The 21,981-nt window shown below is 44.8% G+C and overlaps 1 protein-coding gene across 4 annotated transcripts in view; it reads right to left on the minus strand.

Annotated features, from left to right (window-relative positions):
• UVSSA (UV stimulated scaffold protein A) overlaps nt 1-21,981 on the minus strand; it is a 765,945-nt gene that overhangs the window by 55,272 nt on the left and 688,692 nt on the right. For 3 of the 4 annotated variants that reach the window (XM_069632154.1, XM_069632155.1, XM_069632153.1), the window contains one exon: nt 12,742-12,934. The exons of the other annotated variant lie outside the window; for it this stretch is intronic. In XM_069632154.1, the coding sequence (XP_069488255.1) occupies nt 12,742-12,934 (193 nt within the window). The remainder of the gene's footprint in view (nt 1-12,741; nt 12,935-21,981) is intronic. 4 annotated transcript variants of the gene reach the window in all.

A 21,981-nucleotide genomic window follows, 5' to 3' on the forward strand; every position in this document is an offset into this window, starting at 1 on the left:
TCGCTGCAAGGCAATAGTGTATAGGTAAGCACAGAACAATTGGCAAGGTATAACAACAGGGTAAGGATCCTAATGGCTTACCTATGTGTTAGGCAAAGATGTGTAATAACAGCAGGCGTTGGGAATCCCCAAATGGCGGAGGGCAGATGGAAGGTAAGCAGACAGGCAAGCGCCCAGCGTGAGGCCAGAGGCCAAGAATCCAGGAACAAAAACAAAATCCGTAAGACAAAACCAGGGACAGTCCAAAGGTCAGGCAGCAATAGTTCCAAGACGTGGTAACAAGAGGCAAAGGGCACGAGGAATCCAATGTAGAAAAGGTGGTCTGGCAACTGGTAATCCAAAGTCAAATACTAGGGCAAGGCAGAGGCAGTCCGTGGTACAGAAACCGTGGTCGAGAATTTCGTAGAGCAAAACAGAATGAGCGTCGCGGAATCCCGGTGGAAAACAGCTGTGAAGCGACGCTCATTGATTTCCGGACACTCTTATCCAGCGAAGACGTATCACGTGATGAGGACGACTGAAATCACGTGATACGGAAGCATTTCTGTAGAGCAGAGTCACGTGACACGTGACGAGCGGATCCTCCTAGGTCCATTTAGGGCACCACGGTAACCTGGGAGCCTCCAACGCAACTGCCAGGAGCGGGAGGGAAGGTAAATACCAGGTGTACGAGCAAACCCCTGGGTATGATGCCCGGATGGGCGCCCGAACGTGCGTGCATTTGGGTGTATGTGTGAGCGAGTGGGACGGCAGGAGGCCGAGGGTGGGGGCGTGGCAACCTCAGAGATGTTGATAGGTGCAGGAGCCGTAACACTTGGGAGTACAGGAATTAAATATGACATCCTCTAATTGTCATGATTCTGCCTTAGGTAGAGGTCCTCACTAAAATGTTAAATCACAAACCCTGTTCATGACATCCCCCAATTTTAATAGCTCTCAGTTCACAAAGAAGTAAAAACTACCTAAGCACCAAAGGACCAAAATCACTATGGACTTCAAGACACATAATGCATGTGGGCACTGGGACGAAGAAGAAGGGCCCAGATTTAGTAAGGATCAAAGGTGCTATTGACCAGAATGTGCGATCTAGTTGCTGCAGAGCAAGATACCTGAGCAGGACATTTAAACTCAGGAATGAGTTGCAGCTGAGAAGGAGAGATGCAGGAGGAATAGCAGAGACAGACTAGTGTTCTGTGATTGCCGGAGAAGGAAGAACACCAGCTGAAGCGGACCGGCATTGCAGAGTAAGCGCAGCAGGAAGCAGCGTCGGAAAGAAGCCCAGCTGAGAAGGACACATGCTCCCAAACCAGCGTTTGTCACTTCGGTGTGCGAGAGAGCACGGAGGAGCAATACAGCTGTAAGAGCTCCAAGGAAGAGCCATGTAGTCCACAGAAGGTACAAGGGAGCTGGCAACAGAGCGGACAGGGTTCAGGAGGTCTGCCACAGCAGTGACACTGACGTGGAGACACCACAGAAGACTGGTGAGTTGGCCTGAAGCTACAGGTGACCCTGGGGTGCTCCGGGCAGGATAATGGAGGGTAAACAATCATTCTGAATACCGAACAAAGTACAGAGGCAATTCCCCTTCTAGAGGTTTCCGACTGGGGGAAATCTGTAACCGCAATGCCAACAGCCAAGAGGCTATAGAGAAGTAGTCAAAAGGCCAACTAATGCAATTCTCCTTTATTGAGTTTCCAGTTTGGGGAAACCTGGAACCCAGATTGCAAAGAGTCAAAAGACTTTAAAAAGAGGCAGCCATTTTTCAGCACTCCTCACATGGGATAATGGTGTGGGGATTTGTGGAAAAAATATTTCCACTAAGAAAATTGTAGTTGTAGGAGTTTTCTTCCTAGCAGGTGAGTACACAATGAAAGGTATAGTAGTTAGTCCTGGCAGTTGAGTATACCAGGAAAAAAGAAGATGATTTGAAGAAGTATGTTTGTGGAAAAAAGGTGTGGTAGAAAGAACTTGTTAAACTCTACTATCATTTTGACAAACTGTTACATCACCAAAGTTAGTTGCTTTGCTATCCTGACAAAAGTATTTCATTTGAAGAACAAGTGTGATATGCTAATAATTAATTTGCATCCTGAAAAAAACTATTGCCTTAGTTTATGAACTTATGTTTTGAGAGAAAGCAGCATTTGATTTACCAAGAAGGATATTGTGCCAAAGAGATTTACTTTATCAAGTGAAAGGATGCAATGGATGGAAAAGACCTTGTGTGCTACCCTGAACAGAACTTTGTTGAATCAGAACTTTACCATGGGAATTCCTGCATTGATCTAGGGTAAGAGAGTACAAGCCTGGTCACAAGGAGTACTTCCTGAAATGTGTAAGTTTGAACTGTTATATTATTTTGTGGAACTGAAGACAGACAAATATTTCTTGTATAATTTTGTAGTGTGTATTAGTGTGAGGCTCAGAGACTTTCAGGACACTGGGTCACTCTTCTTTAGTTTTATTTTGCTTTGGAGGGACATCCTTGTTAGGATAAGGAAAGATGGGCGTCTATCCGACACCTTTGCATTTAATAAATGGCAAACATTGAGAAAACTTCACATTTGTGTCATTCTGGCATTTCTGTCTCCTCACAGTAAACTGTACCTCAAATCCATACTGACTTGCTATATTCCCTAAAGGCCTTTGTGATCTTCCTCGCATTTGCTATTGAAGATTCCAGGGTTCCATAATTTGCGCTCTAGAAATACCATTAAAATACAACACAATCACAACCAGCACTGGAATTGCCTTCAGAGGAGGCATGGTCAACTTGGGGCTGGAGTGCTCCACCTCCATGTCTTCGTCAGAGGTGACTCCACTCACAAGGGATACTCTATATCCGAATCGATGTTGGATTGAAGAATGTCCACCGGCAGAATAGCCGAGGAGCTCGGTGTAGCCGGGTGATCCCTAAAGTTAGGAGTAAAGGACTTGAAGGCCTGGATAAGGCAGCCAGTGCAGATGGCTGAGCTATTGCAGCCATTGAGAGTATCAACGTTGATGTTGTAGCGGGTTTCGCTTAAGTCATGTTTGAAGACTTAAATGTAGGTTTTCGTAGACTATGTCAATGGTATCGTGGTCCAAGATTTACAGACTGTCGTCGACGGCATCGTGGTCGAAGTCTTATGCTTCATCATCGAGGGCTTTATTTTGTGTGGCTGACTAGGACTTCGTCCGACCTACCGACGGAGCCATAGTTGAAGATCTGGTTGTTGACTAATTGAACAATGACTTACCATGAGTTGTTGGACACAGCCGACAAGAGCTTTTTTGCTGAGGACATAGAGGGGGATGTTGCTGAGGCCTCCTTTAATTGTCTGCTCTGGGAAGCCTCTTCATGCAACCTTGACCTCTTGCTGGAAGGAGTGTGCTGGATTGGTCTGCTCTGCCTGAGCGAGGCAGGACTTTGGACCCAGGGTGAGTCAGAGGCCCTTCTGATGTCATCGACCCACGCCACTAACCTGTGGTGGCCTCAGAGAGTCTTATTTGAAAATGTCTGGCAGATGGAGCAGCCCTGGGTGTCTGGTGTAGACAGTAGATGCAGTTGTCGTGGAGGTCTTCCACATGCACATTCTTTAAGCCGCATCGGGCACAGGCCTTGAAGAGGCTCTTCCTCTTGGCCTCTGCCATGCTGAATGTAGGCCTCACGGTCGGACACGAGAATCTGCTACAAAGGGCACTGGCCACTGGAACGGGAGAAACCCCCCAACCCCGACGTCACTGAAGTTAAGGATTCCAGAAACAGTTGTTAAATGAGAAAAACTTGTATCAAAATTGAAGAAAACATTGAATATGTATCGAGAGAATTTTGAGGCTTCCCAACACTTAACGTGCAGTAAAAAATCAGAAGATGGCCACCAGGGGTGCAGGTAAGTGAGCCCTTTCCATTGGCTGTGGATAATATGACCCAAGAAGGACTACACTAAAACACTAAAGTGACTAAAATTTCAGTTTAAAAATTAAACTGCTCTATGTTACAGAGGATTCCCAGCTTGACGACGGAGCATAGTCATACAGAATGTGAATCTATGAAAGTGCCAATGCTGGAGAATAGAACAGTATTTATAGTCGTTGGCTAAATGGCAGACACAAATCTTTTTTTTTTTTTCAGGCATCATGCATTGAGGTCACCAAAGTAGAGATTGCATAGACACATTTCCAAAATGTATCAAGTCTAGGGCTACACTAGTAAGCATATTACCAGTAAGTAAAGGGCAGAATCAGTGGTGACTGATGGGGTATAAACACCTATCTCAAACTGGCCAGCACCAGCAAGTGAAGCAACTCAACCCTCCTCCCAAGTGAGGATTGAAGTGACATTCCCAAGCAAACTATGAAATACACAAGAATATTTGGTATTTTATTTTATATAACGCTGCATAATGAAAATTACCGTTCAGAGCACATGGTAACAGGGGTTACTACTTATCACGATTATGATGCACATTTGTGGTACTCAATTTGCGACCTCAAAAGAATGAAGGCATGAGTCGCCGAGGAGGAATAACAAATCACTATGCAAACAGCCGCTCCTCCTCACTGGAGTCGCAAGTGTTGAATGTAGAGCTATATGCATTGTCTGGTGCAATTTACAGCACACTTTTTTTTTTAAATAAATTGTATAAAAAGCCATAAGTCTTGCAGTTAATTCTGAAGGCCAATACACTGTATAAGCAACAGATATATATTTGTACCACCTCATTAAAGTAGTACACAAAACAGTTGCCTTTATTACCCAATGGAGGAGTGGCACAAACCTAATACAAACTGCAAGCTAATTTTAAAGGTCTTGGCAGGGTGTATTAATTCACAGGTTCAAATGCTGTGCATAAAATATAATGCACATTACTGGCCCTTCGAAGGTAACCTGTCATGTAGTGTGTCAGCACTCTGGGCAAAAAAATGATTATGTTATTTTATCAGTCAGCAAAGTATATGGAAATTCTTAAAAATCCAGGTGTTACTAATAATATGTAGAATAATGTGCCAAGCTTCCAGAGGTGCTACCTGAGTACTCTGTGGCATACTCAAATATACAAGCGTTCACCTCAAGTTATCATTATCCAACTAAACATTATGCCATGTCACTGCCCCCATAATATTATTTAGCTGCTTTCACATTTACCCAGAGTAATAACTATGCAGTTACACATTGCAAACAGATGTGTCATTCCAGTCTTCATTTCCAGACCAATTCAACAGCGCCCCAATTATACAAATTGCTTTGCCACGTCGCTGCACAATCAAATTACCTTTCTGTTTCACATTGCCTCTACAAATATGCCATGCCAGTTTCAACAGTGCCATTCAGTTTAACAATGTTCTAGTTAATGACAGTGGCATCCAATGTCATTGCTCAAGAACATTACCAATGGTATTTTCAGAATACCTCCACAGTACCAGTTTTACATTAACATTGCCATGCCACTTTCAGCAATGGTACTAGTCAATTTTATTTTTCTTCCAAAGAATTATGACATTTTCACATTGCCCCAGTTAAGAAAATTACCATCCTTCTAATCCCCAGTCCACAAGTCATATTCTCGTATTGATTATTGGCTAATTAGTAACAGATTGGTTAGTCAGACGATATGCTCGGACATTAAGGAGAGAGGAATCTCGGATCATGCATTGCTTGATATGCAAATAAATATGAAAGGTATGAAGGAGAGGTCAAAAAGATGGAGGTTGCAAGCGGGGGTACTCCGGGACCCCGTTGTCACTGCCGGTCTGAAACTTTTATTAAACATTTCTTTGTTGAGAACAAGGATTCGGCAGACATTAAAATTGTTTGGGGTTGCTTTAAGGCAGTGTTACGTGGAGAGCCGATAAGTAAGTCGGCACATGCTAATGTGAAAAACTTGGAAATTATTAACAAGATGGAAGTGGGGGTTGCAGAATTACAGAGAACTGCAATTTTTTATACATAGCCAAATAGGATGAAATTGAGGAAGTTGGAGGGTGAAATGATGAACCAGGTACATACAATCACAGACCGAGGGATTTATTATACTAAGCAAAAATTCTGGGAGTTTTGAGATAAAAATGATAAGCTGTTGGCCAAAAGATTGAAGGCAATAACAACTGAAAAATGTATTACTTCCATACTAACTGATTATACAAAGAGGAACTTTCTCCAAGTGATGAAGCAATACATAGTTTCTTTCGTAAGGTTACTATCTCAAAGTCACCCACTGAAGGGAAGATTAAAATGGAAAAAAAGATTGTTATTGATGAGATACATAATGCAACAAACCAATTGAATGATGGGAAGTCGCTGGGGCCAGATGGCCCGATTTCTGAATTCTATAAACTGGTTGTGGATCAGTTATCGCCAATACTATGTGAGGTTGTTAATGATCTTTTGGTGTCAGGAACGTTATGGGCCCGATTCATAGAATCAAGCTCAGGATAGGCGCAAGCACCGCATGCCGAGAAGGAGCGTAGGGCATACAAAATTGCACGGCACGCGTATTCATGGATTCACTGAGGCATCACTAGCCGTGGTGCAAGGAACATCAAGCTGTGCCAGTAATGCCCCCAACACGCAGTAAAAAGCCTGCAAAATGCCTAATACGGCGTAAGCCCCCACATCCTCCCTGGTCCAGCATACAGACCCCCCAGCCAAATTGCGTGAATATTCCCACGTTATTCGGCTGTGGCACGTCTGGGGTACACGTACAGCAACATGAAGAATGCATATGCAAATTTCACGTAAGCTAGTGCAATGTTATGTATGGGGATACACAGGGGCACCTAGTGCATGGATGATGCATACGCGCCTCAAGGTTTGCGTCTGCCAAAAGGTAGAGGATTTATGTATGCATGGGTATGTGAGACGATGCGTGTCGCATGACTCCTTTGGATTCGGTTATGACGTGAACGCATAGGGGTAGCGCCTAGGTGCGCACATTGTACGCTCGCTGTATGTAAAGTACAGTAAATCCCAGCACGTGGCAAGAGCCTTTACTGTGCCGGGAGAAACTGCGGTTGCGTGACGCATAACACTGTTCCTCCTGCACACACTGCTGCTTGTCTTTGCTGTCCTGGGCCCTGCTTTGCCACATTCACCACTACAGTGGTGTTGCATGCTTGGCTGTGAGTGCCTGCCAGCAACCTGCACTGTCAGCCTGTGCCAGCTTGAACACTGTTGGCTGCAATCCTATATTGTACATGCAAACATCTCCATTGTACTCTCATGGACTTAAACCTCTTAAAGGACCGGCGTTGCTACACGTCACTAATCCAGGACTCGGGCGGCCAATACCCGCCAAGGGGGTGCCATGTCTGTCCCATCTGCCTCATCTGGTGAGGGCAGCACACCCACATCGCAGCAGAGAGCAGCCAACTTCACAGACATTGAAGTTGGGATCTTGGTGGATCATGTCCTGGACGCCCATGATGCCCTCTACAACCCCAGGACGCAGTTGGGCTGCAATGCAAGGATGAGCATCTGGGATGAGATCACAACTGCCATCAATGCTAAGAGTGTGGCAGTACGCACAAGGGCCCGGGTGATGAAACTTTGGGACAACCTCAAGACCCGCAGCCATACCAAGGTGTTGGCAGCACTCGGTACGGAACCCACCGTGGAGGTGCACCTTGCAGGCTGCTACTGCTTACACCGGACACAGCTGCAGATACGGTTCTACCCAGAACTCCACTCCCAGTACTTGGCCTGGAAGAGATGTCTGGATGACGCAGGTTGGTACCCATGTGGGATTATGCCCTACGGCGTATGTGTGGCATGCATGTTTACCAGTGCAACATCCTATTTGTGTGTGTGTTGTGATTCCACCATAGTGATAAAAGCTGCTGACAAAGGCGGGGGGGGGATAGTGGTCTGGGATGCAGAACTTTACAATCAAGAGGCCCTTAGTCTTCTTAACATACCAGGCCACTATCAAAAAATTGTTAGCGACCCTTCTTCATCTATAAAAAAGAAGATATTGGCGCTGAGTGAAAGTGGACTCCGTGAAGGCTTCTTGTCCTCTAACGAATATGACAATTAACTTTTCGGAAGACAGAATTCCTCTCTTTTATATCATCCCAAAAGTTCATAAGGATATTTTGAGGGCTCCAGGTCGGCCCATTGTTACTGGGTGTAGTTCTATTTTAGAACCTCTGTCTAAATATATAGACACTTTCATCAAACCATTAGCTATGGCCACCCCCCACGTTCCTTTTGGACACCAGGGATGTTATCAATCTGGTTGAAGCACGCCCCTTTGATGCCTCCACACAAATTCTGGTTTCTCTAGACATTGAGGCGCTTTATACCAATATCCCCCAGGATAAAGCTGTCTCTAGTCTTCGCACTATGTTAGACAGACGGCCTCTCCCTCACATTGTCCCTACTGAATTCCTCAGTAATTGTGCTGAACTGGTTCTGTCCAACAGCTTCTTTAAGTTCAAGGACACTTACTACCTGCAAACCAAGGGCACAGCGATGGGCTGTACTTTTGCCCAGAACTTGGCCAATATTTTTATGTCTTTGAGGAAAATCATGTACTTCATGTCACCAATCCTTTTGCTAAACACATTAAATTGTACCGTCATTATATAGACGACATTTTGTTGCTTTGGGAAGGTGACTCCACCACTTTGGATAGATTTATAGTTTGGCTCAATCAGGTGGACTCCAGCTTAAAATTCACTTTTGAATTTTCCACCTCCAGGATTGCCTTTCTTGACTTATCCATCTTTGTTGATGAAGGATGCCTACATCCAGAATTGTATAGAAAACCGACAGAACGGAACACTACACTGCATTTTAAGCGCCACCACCCAAAGAGTCTACTACGCAATTTGCCGTACGGCATGTTTCTGTGGCTACGACGTAATTGCACTAACATCTCTCATTTTAATGAACATGCAGATATACTGCAAGCCAGATTGCTACTTCGGGGATATCCCAAAAAGCTTATCAAACACTCTAGAAAAAGAGTACGATATACCAACCGGTATGGCCTACTTATTGCACAACCTAAAAACACGGAACGAGAACAAATTGTCTGTGTCTCCACATTTTGAAATTTAGCAAGTCCATCAAGGGGATTATCCTTAAGAATTGGAGGATTTTGAAATCTGCTGAAATCAATTTGAAAAAACCTCTCTTTGTGTTTAGAAAAAGCAAGAGCTTGGCACAGAAGCTTACCCGAGCCAATAGATTACCACTACAACGCATTTGATTAGGGACGTCAATTTACAACCAGTGGTAGGTCATTATCCCTGCACCACCTGTATGGCCTGTAGATGTTCTAAAAAGATCACACATTTTGTTAATGAAGGCAGAAGATGGGATTTGCGTACGTTCACCACTTGCGAAAGTAAGAATGTGGTGTATGCCATTCAGTGCCCGTGTAACTTGCTTTACATAGGCAAGACCTCCAGGGAGATACATGTGCGCATCAACGAACACCATTCTAATATCAGGATGTGCTGTCTTACTGCCCCATTGGTGGCTAATTTATTAGAGAGGGGCCATGATGCAGACTCATTAAGATGGTTTTGCATTGAAAAAATTGCAGCAAGTGGCCATGTGCAAACAACCAGCAAACTGGCATACAAAGAACAAATGTGGATTTTCAACCTAAGGACTCACCATAAAGGGCTCAACTCCATGGAAACATGGTAGTTTAATGAAGGTAGACAGCCCCCTTTTTCTTTGGTAAGTACTTCTTGCCATAAAAGTGCATTCAGCATCAGCCTTCAATTGTGCAGCTGGCTTCCACTTGTCTTAACCGCTGGCACACATCAGGTTCTATGCTATTTTATGTTATTTTTATGTAGCTATTAATTCTAGTGCTATATGCATGCCGTTATTGCTAGGGCAATATTTTCCATCTACCTTGGATTCATGCATTGGCATCTTTTGTTGCGGGGCCACTAGCTTGATTATTCCAGTTCATTACGACACTTTTACTGCCATGGGGAGCTTATTACCCCCATTTAAAATATGAGGGGGCTGGTTTGCACAATCCTTTTGCAAACCTTACAAATTACAATATAGTTTTCTCTATTTGGGCAGCTGCACCAGATCTGCAGACATGTGTCCACAATTGCATTAAGTTGCGGCTGGTGGCTCTTTTCTCTTTTTTTCTCCTCAAGGAGCACTTGGAGCTTGATCCCAGTCCCCTTTCTCTTTCTTTTTCTATGCCGGGCTGAGCCCTCTATGTGTAGGCCATACATCTTCACATGGTCCAGCACGGCCACGCGAAGCGCCCCCGTCATGTGACTTCTGTCACGAGTAGAGATCTATTTAGTGTATCAGCGCTTTCGTCTATGATGCAATGCAGCGACTGTGCTTTGTTCCGCGCGAGTGGGCTGTCGAATTTATTACGGCGGCCCCTTTCGCTCATGCACCGATTACTAAGTAAGTTTGGGGGTCTGTGGAACAATCGTTGGGCATTTATTTGTTCGCATTGTGCAGCCCTTCAGGCTGTACACGCTAGTACTTTGAGGGCTCTCCCACTGCCGCTAGACTCGCTAAAGGACTCCATCAGCTTACATGCCTTTTGCCGTTACGCCCCGAGGCTTATGGTCCCTGTGGTGTGTGTGGCAGTGACTGCTCTTCCGTGACACACTGCACCATTAAGTCAGTTTATAGATACATGTTTGCTTGTTGTGTGTGTCCACAACATTGGCACTTGCCGTCTGCTGTAGGAGTACTGCCACAACTCTTATGCCTTTACTGCTCATGTCTACAGAACTATGGGTTTTGCCTCATCTATGTGGTTATGGCCTGAGCTAATACTATTACTTGCTCTATAGCTTACATGGCAATTTTCGGCCCTCATGACTTCCTCTGCTGCATCCACTACTTAAGTGGCAACTTTATCTAACACACCATTGTAGGGTGTTACTGCGAGCAGCTCTTCTCCCCATTTGCAGGTAACAATCCATTTTTTCTTATTAGACTTCTCTTGTTCTATGCAGTACTCCCTTTGGTCTGACATGTGGTCACACTGTTCAGCTATGCAATCGCAGCAGGCTCATGCAAGGCACTTTCCGGCTTATTGACCCTTCTCTTCCATCGTGCATTTGATTGGCTCAGTATATGAGGTCAGTTTGGCTTACCATTTATTTAGTTTGCCTTCCTTTTTGGGCCTTATTTAGTGCCTTTGTAGTCACAGTTTTCCTGGTGTTTGTGGCTCCCTCTCATGGTGTCTCCAACGTTTGCTTCTCTGCACACTACATGGGGATGGCTTCTCTGCCCCTGGGGTCTCCAAACATATCTCTGCTACTGGGGTTGTCCGTTCATTTCTGTCTGACTTCCCCAGCACCAAAGTGTTTTATTTTATTTCACTGGTCTGTAATAGACGGCATATGGTGGTCACATTATACACTTTTAATGGTTGGGTTTGGCTTATAAGATGGGGCACTGCCGCATATTTATGCAGTATTGCTCTCTTCTTGCAGTTTTTCGCCCGGACCTCCTGATGAAGACGTTGTGCAATATACATTCTACGTCGAAACCAGTTGAGTTTCTTCTCCAGAGATGTGATCTATACAATACTTTTCTTCCAGACCCACCCTTGTGATAGATTGTTTTATTTCTATTGTTGTTATTTCTATTGTTGTTTGTTATTCAATTTCTAAATATTAAAATAATCAGACGGGATGCGTGGATTGTGTACTTCACTCCCGACTGTTATACAATTGTGTCATTTTTAGCTAGTGTTGTTTGGATGAATGCTACTATGAATGATGTACTACTTTTAGCCATATGTTATGTTAACCCATGCTAACGTGTTATGTAATGTAATGTTCTCTAAAGTATTGTGTCATTAATTGACAATAAATTGTCATTAATTGATTACTTTGTATATGTTTTGTATCACAGTGAATCAAAAGCAACTCAGTTTTGCTCTCTGGACATTTCTTCCGGACTTGTATCCCTTGCACTTAGGTCTGTATCTGCAACCCAACAGTCCCCTTACCTGCACTTATTGACACCCCTTTCTGCACTTAACCTTGCACTTTCCACCTTGCTGGCTGCACTAACAGTTGTTTTATCCCTTGCTCTGCACTTTCCACTCCTCCCCCTTCTTTCCCTCCCCTTGCACTTTTCTCCCCGTCCCTCTCCCCTGCACTTGCGATTGTCACTGGGCCAAGTAAGGATCGTTGTTTTTGTCCTCCCTTGTTCCCCTCCCTTGCCTCGTCGCACTCTGAAACACTTGTGTACGTGCACGCTACAACTAAAATATCCTATCATTTAGAAAGATGCATATCTTGTTAGTTAGTATCTGGCTGTACTCGGGTCCCTTAACGGTTTCTTTACGTTTGTGAATGAACCCAGTAATACACAATTGGTGAGAGGCTTTGCTTTGTTATCAAATAGCACTGTGTGCTGTTCTTATTGTCAAGTAAGTGAACTCCTTTCTGGCCTTCCTGGGTACACCTTTCTTTCTAACGGCGGTTTATTGTGGCTTTTTGCTTCATGCAGAACAATTTAATACTGGCAACTTCGTAAATATGACTTGGCTAGTAAGAAATTCATGTGAACATTTTAAGTGAGAGACATAAAACCTCTTTGGTGGTAAAAGGTCACTTTATAAACCATAACATTTAAAAAAAAAATCAAATAAATCTTTGACTCATTCCATCATGAGCTAAATCAAATCATCGTATCACTTCAAAATCAAGGAGGACTGCAACATCTGCCTGACGCGTCTGCTATTTATATGTGTAAGGATCTTGAAAACAACTTTATATCAAGATCACTAGTTCTCTTACTTGTTGAAAACCTTTTTCTCAAGACGTGAACGTGATGTGTTTGCATTATGTTTCAGATCGGTTAGATTTGGATATTTCTTCTTCTTTCCTTTCTTCTTTCCTTTCCCCTTTCCTTTGCCTGGACACAGTGAGGAGCCAAGGTCTTCTCCAGTGGCTGCTTCAATTTCCCTCATCAGTTCAGGGTCCCGCCAATCTAATAAGTAAACAAAACATTACAAAATCACTACCACTGCAATGATGCATGCAACAACACCCACATTAGAAAGGGAAAAAAGACTATTTTGGAAGTCTATTCTCACACTGTTTTACCATTTGTGTGTTGGAATCAGAAGTCCCTTTTCTCATGCAATAGAACAAAATATTTTGAGGAACCCAATGACATTACAAAAGAGTCATGAGTAGATACCACCGTAATGTTCTATTTGTTGAACAAGAAGGTAGGATGTACATTTAGTAATTGAGTTGCTAACAATTTATTACTGCTTATCATTTAGACTAGGGCAGCATGTGCAATTACAGGGCCACCTCATACATTCTAAAAAAATGTGTGACTAGGATAAGATAACCAAAAACAAATGGTCTCATTTTGATGGCTGCAACTTTATCGGAATGGGCATTGGTATGGGTATAAACCTGTACCGTGCATGACCTTCAGAGGCATCATGGCACTGATTGAGCAAGAAGGAAGGAAGAGAGAGACCTGGCGATGAAAAGAAATTTCAATGAGTGACCAAAATATGAGATTACTACTGGTCATTATATGATTGGGGGTCGAGTGGGGAGGGGGGGGTTTGTTCCAGAAAGAGAGTGCAAGTACTGTGAATGCATTCCCATCCTTGACTTAGCAGCGATAACAGGGTATTACGAGAAGGTGCGAATTGGAGGAATGGAGAGATTGGAGCGACTATAGTGAACAATTTTAGAATTGATAAAAGGAAGGCCTAGCCCATGGACTAAGCAATTGATGTATGGATGATTTTGGGGTGGATAGGAACCAGTGAACTTTGGCCAGAAGAGAAGCTGATGAAGTGTAAAAAAGTGCAGCAGTGGGAAGATGAGCAACAACATTTGTTGATGGTTAATGAGGTAAACTGGTGATTCAAGGTAAAGGGAATTGTAAACTGATCCTGAAGATTCCCAATGCGGGAAAAGCTGTAGGATGTACCAAAGGGGGCAGTAGAGGGAGAATAATATGCAGCATCTCCATAAAGAAGAAACAACACCAAGCCACAGAGTGATTCTGAGGCAAAAATGACAAAACAGTATCAAAACAAAATCCCAGATTTCGTACAGACGAAAGAAGTGCAGGAGTGTTGTAAAGTTTTGACCACGCTGGGGTTTGTAGGTTAACAAGTAGACTTTACCAAATAGAGCCCCCGCGGTAGCACGGCCGGTGGTGGTTCGATTCGCAGCTCGCATGGTTCTGGTACCAGTAGGTTCCAGAACCATGCCAGCTCAGACACCGACCAGCGAGGAGATGACATACTACACAACATCTCCCCTTCTACTAATGATCACTTTTGCAGAAAGAAAAGAGGGAAATGGAGAACAGAAATAAGAGAAATAGGATTGTAAGGGATGAGCCTACATGGCAACATAAATTACTTATGTTTCTAAAGAAAAAGGATACAGGGTCTCGAACGAGCATCAAAGGGCAGGTGATGTGGATGTGCATGCTGCTGGGGATGATTATTCTAATAATAAAGTCCTTTCTGAAATTCTGGATGACTCGTTTTTCCTCGACATCCTATCTCCTTCCAAACAGTCCTTTACTCCCGTCTCTTATGCCTTTACACCAGACTCCTGTGAGTCGTTGACACTTCCTTCTTTCTCCCTCTGTATGTACTTCGCCACCCATACTACATCATCGCAGGACCATCTTTTACCGTCTTCCAGTAACACAGACTTCCCTGAGCAATTTACTACTTTTTGGGGGGACCTAAATTTCGACTCTACTTTCAGTGTTTTTTTGGGCTCTTTTATACAGACCCAATTTCCATTCTTAATTTTGCTCTCTACTACTCCTTTGCTGCGGTCATAACGTTCTTTGTATTTTGCTTGCTTTACCTTTACTCTTCTTACAATGTCACCAATATTAATTTGTTTGTGAGTGTTAGCAATTAGCCAAGCAGGCCACAGTTTATTTGACGCCAACCTTCCCGCTCATCATGGTGAATGGCGCTACTTTGGTTGTTGAGTGCCTGGTCGTTCTGTAGGTGTCGAGAGCTTCCCTTAAAGTATCCTTCCACGGCAAGACATTAGTAAGGGCAAGCTGGATGATGTTTTTAACAAAACCACTCATCCTCTCTACCAGTTCATTAGCCATGGGATGATATAATGACGTAGTACTATATTCTATAGCTCTCTCCTTCAGAAATAACAGTACCTCCATTGACACAAATTGGAACCCATTGTCAGACACTATTTCCAACGGGTCTCCTTCCCTATTAAATACTTCTTCCAAGAATTTCACTATCTTCCCTGCTCTAACTGAACCTTAGCCAATGCCCCACTCCACCCATTTCGAAGTATAATCCAATAACACTATGATATACATGTTTTGTGTATCCAAGTTTTCATATGGTCCTGTAATGTCACTTGCCAGTTCAGACCACACTGACCCTGGAATCTCCACTGGCTGTAAAGGTGTCCTTCTCATGTTCTTTCCCTTGTCGCTGGCAGCGCATGCTGAACAAGCTTGAACAGCTTCTTCTATCTCCTTCCACATGCCAGGCCACCAATAGCTTTCTCTCACGCTTCTTTTGGTGAGACTCCTGCCCACATGGCCTTCGTGTGCCAAGTTTATTATTCTCCATCTTAATTCCATCGGGGGAATAATACGGGTACCTCTGTACACACACATCAAATCCATTGAAATGACATCTCTTGTTTGGGAGTACATACTAATGCACTGGTTAGTCTCCTTCCATTCACTCTGAATAGCTCGCCTAAGACACTTCTGTACGACATCTTCAGACACTGACATGACTCATTCATCTCTCAATATACTGGAATTTACCATTGCAATGATGTTCTTGGAGTTCAGGTCATTGTAAAAATCATCAACATAATCGCCACAATTCCATGGCAATCTCGAAAAACGATCTGCCACCCAATATATATGCAGTATCCACCTTCATATCCCTGGAGAAATTAAGTGTGGGGTTTTGGAGTTCAATATATGTACTAAAGGTTTGTGATCTGTCTTCAATATGATTGGCAACCCCCACATAAAACTCCTGAAGTGTTCTAAAATCCACTTGACCCTCAATACCTCTCTTTCAATTGTTGAATAATTTGGTTGTGCACCTCTTAAAATCCCAGAGGCAAATGCAATGGGGACAGGACTCTTTTCATGTATTTGTTCAAGTACTCCCCCTAAACCTACTTTACTGGCGTCCACTGAAATCATAGTCTTGGTCTTGGCCTTGCAGTCAATCATGCTCAATGTGATAGCATTATATGTCTTTTTATTTGCTCGAACTCGTCCTTGCACTCTTCAGACCATATACATTTCACACATCTTTTCTTTTTTTTTCTTTCTTTTTTTTAAATTGTCTTTATTATTTTCGATAAACAACAATTAAGTAACATAACTTCAACATCCCCCCTTCAACTCCACCCCCCCCCTCCCTCCCTGGGGACACGTGTGCTTTAGTATAGTGATTACATTATGCATTAAAGATATCTGAGATCTTGATGTTGGGTGGGCACCACTGTTCCATATAGTCTGATTGGAGGTACTCCAGGACTCCGCCCCATTCCTTTGCAAACCTATCTCTCGTTCCCTGGATTGTGTGTGTGATTTTTTCCATCGCCATCTGGGCCCAGACTCTTTGGAGCCATGCGAAAATCAGCGGGGTGCCTTTTTTTTCCAACTATGGGCAATTGTTGTCCATGGCGCTATAAGGAGACCCATAAGACTTCTCCAATGTGATTTATTATATCTTCTTGCCATGTCATCTCTTATTCCACACAACCAGACACCCTCTCCTAATTGTCCCACATCTGGAAATATTTTGCCCATTTCTCCCTTAACTTCTTCCCAGAAAGCCCTTATTCCTTTGCAAGTCCACCAGATGCGTTTCCAGGTTCCCACCTCTCCGCATTCTCTCCAGCATAAGCTTGATGTTTTCGGGAACATAGTGTGGAGTCTCTCTGGGGTGTAGTGCCACTGTGTAGCTATTTTTATCCACATTTCCCGTTTGAGCAGATCTGGTCATTTTTGGAATTAGAGTCCAGAGGTCTTCCCATTGTTTCCTTGTTGGTTCCCACCCCAGAGTGCTGTTCCATTTAATCATATATGACCACTTAATTTCTTCATCCTGTGTATTCATAAAGGAATATAAAGTAGAAACCCATTTCTTTGCCCCTGAGCTCGTCGTAACATATTTCTCAAATGGGGTGAGAGTTCTCGTTGCTTCCTTCGTTATGTCCGGGGATCTCAACCAATGTTTGAGTTGTTCGTGTCTGTATTTCTCCCGAGTGGAGCGTGCTGCGAGTGGGAGGCAGGATTCATATGACCTAATTTCATTGTTGATGAACATTTCCCCAATTTTCGTTATTCCTTCCTCCTCCCAACAATCGTATGCCCCCTGCTCCATCCCCGGAGGGAACTGCGGGTTTCTACAAATGTGGGTGAATGGGCCTAGCGTGGTGGTCATTATGCCCCTTTGAGTTTGCATGTCCCACGCCTCCATCGTTGTTTTCATTATTTCGCTTATTCCTATGTTGGGGTGTCTGTGCTGTTTCTGTTTCCAGAGTAGTTCCACTAATGGGGTTCTTGCCACTGCTCTGTCCTGTGCTGCCCAAATCGGTTGTGGATCCTCGCCTAGCCACTCCCGTAGTACCTTTAACTGTGCCGCTTGATAGTATTTCTGGAAGTGAGGGAGCGCCAGGCCCCCCTCCCTGGTTGGTGTGGACATGACCGCTCTAGCCAGTCTTGGCGTTTTCCCCTTCCACACAAAGGCTGAGATTACCCGGGACAGTGTTTTAAAGAATAATCTGGGTACCCCTACCGGGAGGGCCTGGAAATAATAGAGAAGTTTTGGTAGGATGGTCATCTTTACCGCTTGGATCCTGCCCCACCACGATATCAGAAATGGGTTCCATCTCTCCATATCCCTACGAATGCTCGTGAGGAGCTGTGGGAAGTTTTTACCATAAAGCTGTTCCACCCTGTGTGTAAGTGTAATTCCCAGATATTTGATGCCATCCTCTGCTATCTTGAGATTTAGTGCCTTAGCTTCTCTGACAATCTCCCCCCTGTCTCCCGCCAAAATTAGAATTTCTGATTTATTTCTATTAATTTTTAAGCCTGAGATGGTCCCAAATACTTCTAGCTCCCCCACAGCTGCCGCCAATGTTCGGCCCGGTTCTTCTAATGCAAGCAGCATTTCATCTGCATATGCGGTTACCTTGTGTTATATGCCTGCCATGTCTATCCCTTTAATATGTGTAGCTTCTCTTAATTTCAGAAGTAGGGGTTCTAGAAAGATAGCGTATAACAACGGGGGGAGCGGGCATCCCTGCTTTGTTCCACGGGCTATGCGTACCGTTTCCGTTACCTCCCCATTAACGGCCACTCTGCAAGTTGGGGCGATATAGTTCGCTCTTATTCTTGCAATGAAGTTCTCCCCAAATCCCATGGAGTGGAGTGTCTTAAAGAGCATGGACCACTCCACCCGATCAAAGGCTTTTTCCGCATCTACTGCGAGTAGAATAGCCGGGGTCTGTTTTATACCAATTTTTTCAACCAAATGAATTATCATTCTCAGATTTTCGTGAGTTTATCTTCCTGGGATAAAGCCCGACTGGTCCACATGTATTAGCTTCGGGAGTAGAAGGGAGAGCCTGGTGGCTAAAATTTTCGTGTAAATTTTTGCATCGATGTTTATAAGGGAGATAGGTCTATATGAAGCCGGATATATAGGGTCCTTCCCTGGTTTGTGAAATACTAGGACCTTCGCCTCGCTCATTGTGGGGGTCACTGTGCCACTATCTTTAAATGAGTTTAGGAGCTTGGTCAGGACTGGAATCAGAAGATCTGCATATTTTTTATAAAAGGGGGCTTGTGAAGCCATCCGGGCCTGGGGCTTTATTCATTGGGAGGTTATTTATTGCTTTTTTGACTTCCTCTTCTTTAATTGGGTCCTCCAAGGTCTGCCTGTCTGCTTCTGAGATTTGTGGAAAGGTGAGGGATTTCAGATATGTGTCCTGTGCGTCTGCCTGTGGGTGGTCAGTGGAATAGAGATCCTGATAGTATTCTCTGAACACTTCCCCTATGTCTTGTGTGCGCATGTGAAGTTCCCCTGTCGTGGCTGTGATGCATTTGATCGTGGCGTCTTTCTGTTTTGCGCGGAGTTGTCTCGCTAGCAACCTATCTGATTTGTTTGCTTTTATGTAGTACCTTTGTCTTAGGTAAAGTAGGCTCCTTTCCACACCTTTTGTGTGTAGCATCTCAAGTTGACCTTGGGTATGTCTAAGCGTCTTCTTCAGGTCTCTAGAGGGCTGTGCCACGATTTTCTCTTGTAGTTCTGTTATTGATCTTTCCAGTTCCTTTTCCCACATAGCCCTCTGCTTCTCCTTTGTGATTTTCAGTGCCATTATCTTCCCGCGGATCACCGCTTTAAACGCCTCCCAGCCCGTGCTCATAGAGACCTCCCCCGTGTCATTCTGAGTGAAATATTCTTCAATCATTTCCCTTATGGATTCCCCCTGTAACCGGATCCCGGATAATGTCCTCCGGTAACCTCCATTTCCACAGCCCTTGAGGTTTCCCCGGGAGTTTCACCTCAAGCCACAGGGGTGCATGGTCTGAAAGTGCAATTGCCCCCTTTTCCAGCCCCTGGATCTTGCCCATAAGCCCAACTGAAACCCAAAAATAGTCAATTCTTGACATAGTGTTATGTACATGTGAAAAGAATTTAAACCCTCTTCGCTCCCCCTTCAATTCCCTCCACACATCATTCAGGGCAAGTTGGTCCATCTGTTGTTTGAGGCGTTTCGACGGTGCCCGTGTGCGCAACCCGTGCTCCTGTCCAGTTGTGGGTCCCATGCCAAATTCAGGTCGCCCCCCAGGATCACCTCCCCCCTTGCGAAGGATTCAAGTTTTCCCAGAGTGTCTCTCGGAAAACCATCCTGTCCCACATTGGGCGCGTATACTGACGCGAGAGTGAGCCGCTGCCCCTCCAATACCACGTTAGCAAACACAAACCTTCCCTCCTTATCTACCATGATGTCCTCCAGTTTAGCGTCCCTTCCATCCCTCCCTGCTATAAGGACCCCCGATCTTTTTTCAGTCGTGTTGGCCTGGGCCCAAATTTTATATCCCCTTATACAGATTTTGTTTGTCCTTTGTTCTTATGTGGGTTTCCTGTAAGAGCAGGAGGTCCGCCCCTTCCCTTTTGAGAATTTTCTCCAACTTTACCCTTTTCGTGGGGTGGTTCATCCCCCTTATGTTATAAGTTACTATGCAGATTTTCCCCATTCAGTAAGGCATGTGTTCATTATGCTTGGCGTTCCTATCTTTGCCACTATGCTGATTTTGTGTCCCCCTTCTCCTTGTCCCTTTCCCCTGAACTCCCCCCCCCCCCAACAATTAACCATAAACCAAACAAAATGCCCCCGAGCAGGGTGAGGGTCCCTAGTGTAGTGAGGGCGTTGCGCCCAGTGCTCCCTGCCCTCCATCCTCTCGGGGGAAATTTTTGTGGGGGATCCTAAACCCCACATTACTGAATGTTCTTACCGGATTCCAAGCATGGTGGCCCTTCCCGGGCCGCCGACTCTGCCTATTATGTAGCGGTCCTTATTCTCACCTTCCCCCCTCGCTGTTGTCTTCCTTGGGTGCCTCGTGGGGGTCCCCGGCATACCTCTTCTCTGTCTCCGATCACAACATTTTCCTCAGGCCTTCTCTTCCCGTGTTTGGCCTTTTTTGTTTGATCGTTTCCCATCCTTTAGGTCTTCTCCTTTGCTTCCCACTGGACCTTGCTTGTTCCGCTTCCTCCCCTTCGTCCTGGAGCCCCATTATGTTGAAGCCCTCTTCCCAGGAGGTTACTCTTCGCTAGTTTCCCCTCCCAAGTGAAGATCAGCCCAAATGGGAAGGTCCACTTGTACCGGATTTCCTTTGCCACCAGAGCCTAAACGAGTGGGGCCATCGCTCTTCTTTTTTGCAGTGTGATCAGGGCTAGGTACTGGTATAGTAGAATTTCTTGTCCATTCATCCTGATGTGATCCATTTCTCTGGCTTTCCTCAGTATCTGCTCTTTTTGTGGGTATGAGGATAGTGCCACCAAGACGTCTTGTGGTCTTTCCCCCGGTGCTCCAGATCTTTTTGGTCCTACCCTGTGGACCCTGTCTTATGTCTGTATCCGGGGCATCCAGAATGTCTCTAAACACCTCCGTCACCGCAGTCTTTAGATCTTTGTCCAGCACTGATTCTGCCATATTTTTGATGCGGATGTTGGATCGCCTGGAGCGGTTCTCCAAGTCCTCGCATTGTATCTCCAGGTTATGGGTAAGTCTCACCAGGTGTTCCTGAGTTTCGCTTGCCTGCTGCGTTTCCTCTTCCACTCCCTGGACCGTTCACTCCAGTATGTCTGTTCTCTCCTCCAATTTCGCCACATCCACCCTGAGGTCCTGAACCGCCTGTTTCATGTCGTTTTTCATCGTCGTGACTTGTTCCTGAACTGTCAACATTAATTTTTCTTGCAGATCCTGGAACCATGCTTGCCTGTCATCCTTTGAAGGTGGGTGGTGTGGGTTTGTCTGCGACATGGCTTCGCCTTGTTGATTGTCCTGCGGCTTCCCTTTAGCTTGTGGCGTAGAGTCCGTTGACCATAATTGTAATATGTTAGCTTCTTGCCTTGCGGACTGTGGGGTCTGTTGGGAGGCAATGTTCTTGTTTTTTCCCTTGACATGTTCCGTTAGCTTGCCTGGGCAGGCGTGGGCTCCTGAATTGCCCCTGCGAACTGTAATATGTTCCCTCTGAGGCCCTCACTCTGCTGTGCTGCTGGTGATTCTCGATCTCTCCCGCCGGTGGAATTAGCGTCTGGTGGGGCCTGCTTAGAGAGGCATTACCCCTATGTGTGTCACTCCCTTCGTTCCCGTCACGACAGCCAAGGGGCTCCTTGCAGGACTCAATGATTTGGTTGGGTCTCTCTCCTCCCTGTTGTTGTGTCCCCCCAGTCTCTAGGCCTTATCCGCTTTAGCGCCTTTCTTACTGCCGTCGGGTTCGTTCCT

Source organism: Ambystoma mexicanum, chromosome 6q, assembly GCF_040938575.1.
Source record: "Ambystoma mexicanum isolate Mex_15411 chromosome 6q, UKY_AmexF1_1, whole genome shotgun sequence".
NCBI classification, from domain to species: Eukaryota; Metazoa; Chordata; class Amphibia; order Caudata; family Ambystomatidae; genus Ambystoma; species Ambystoma mexicanum.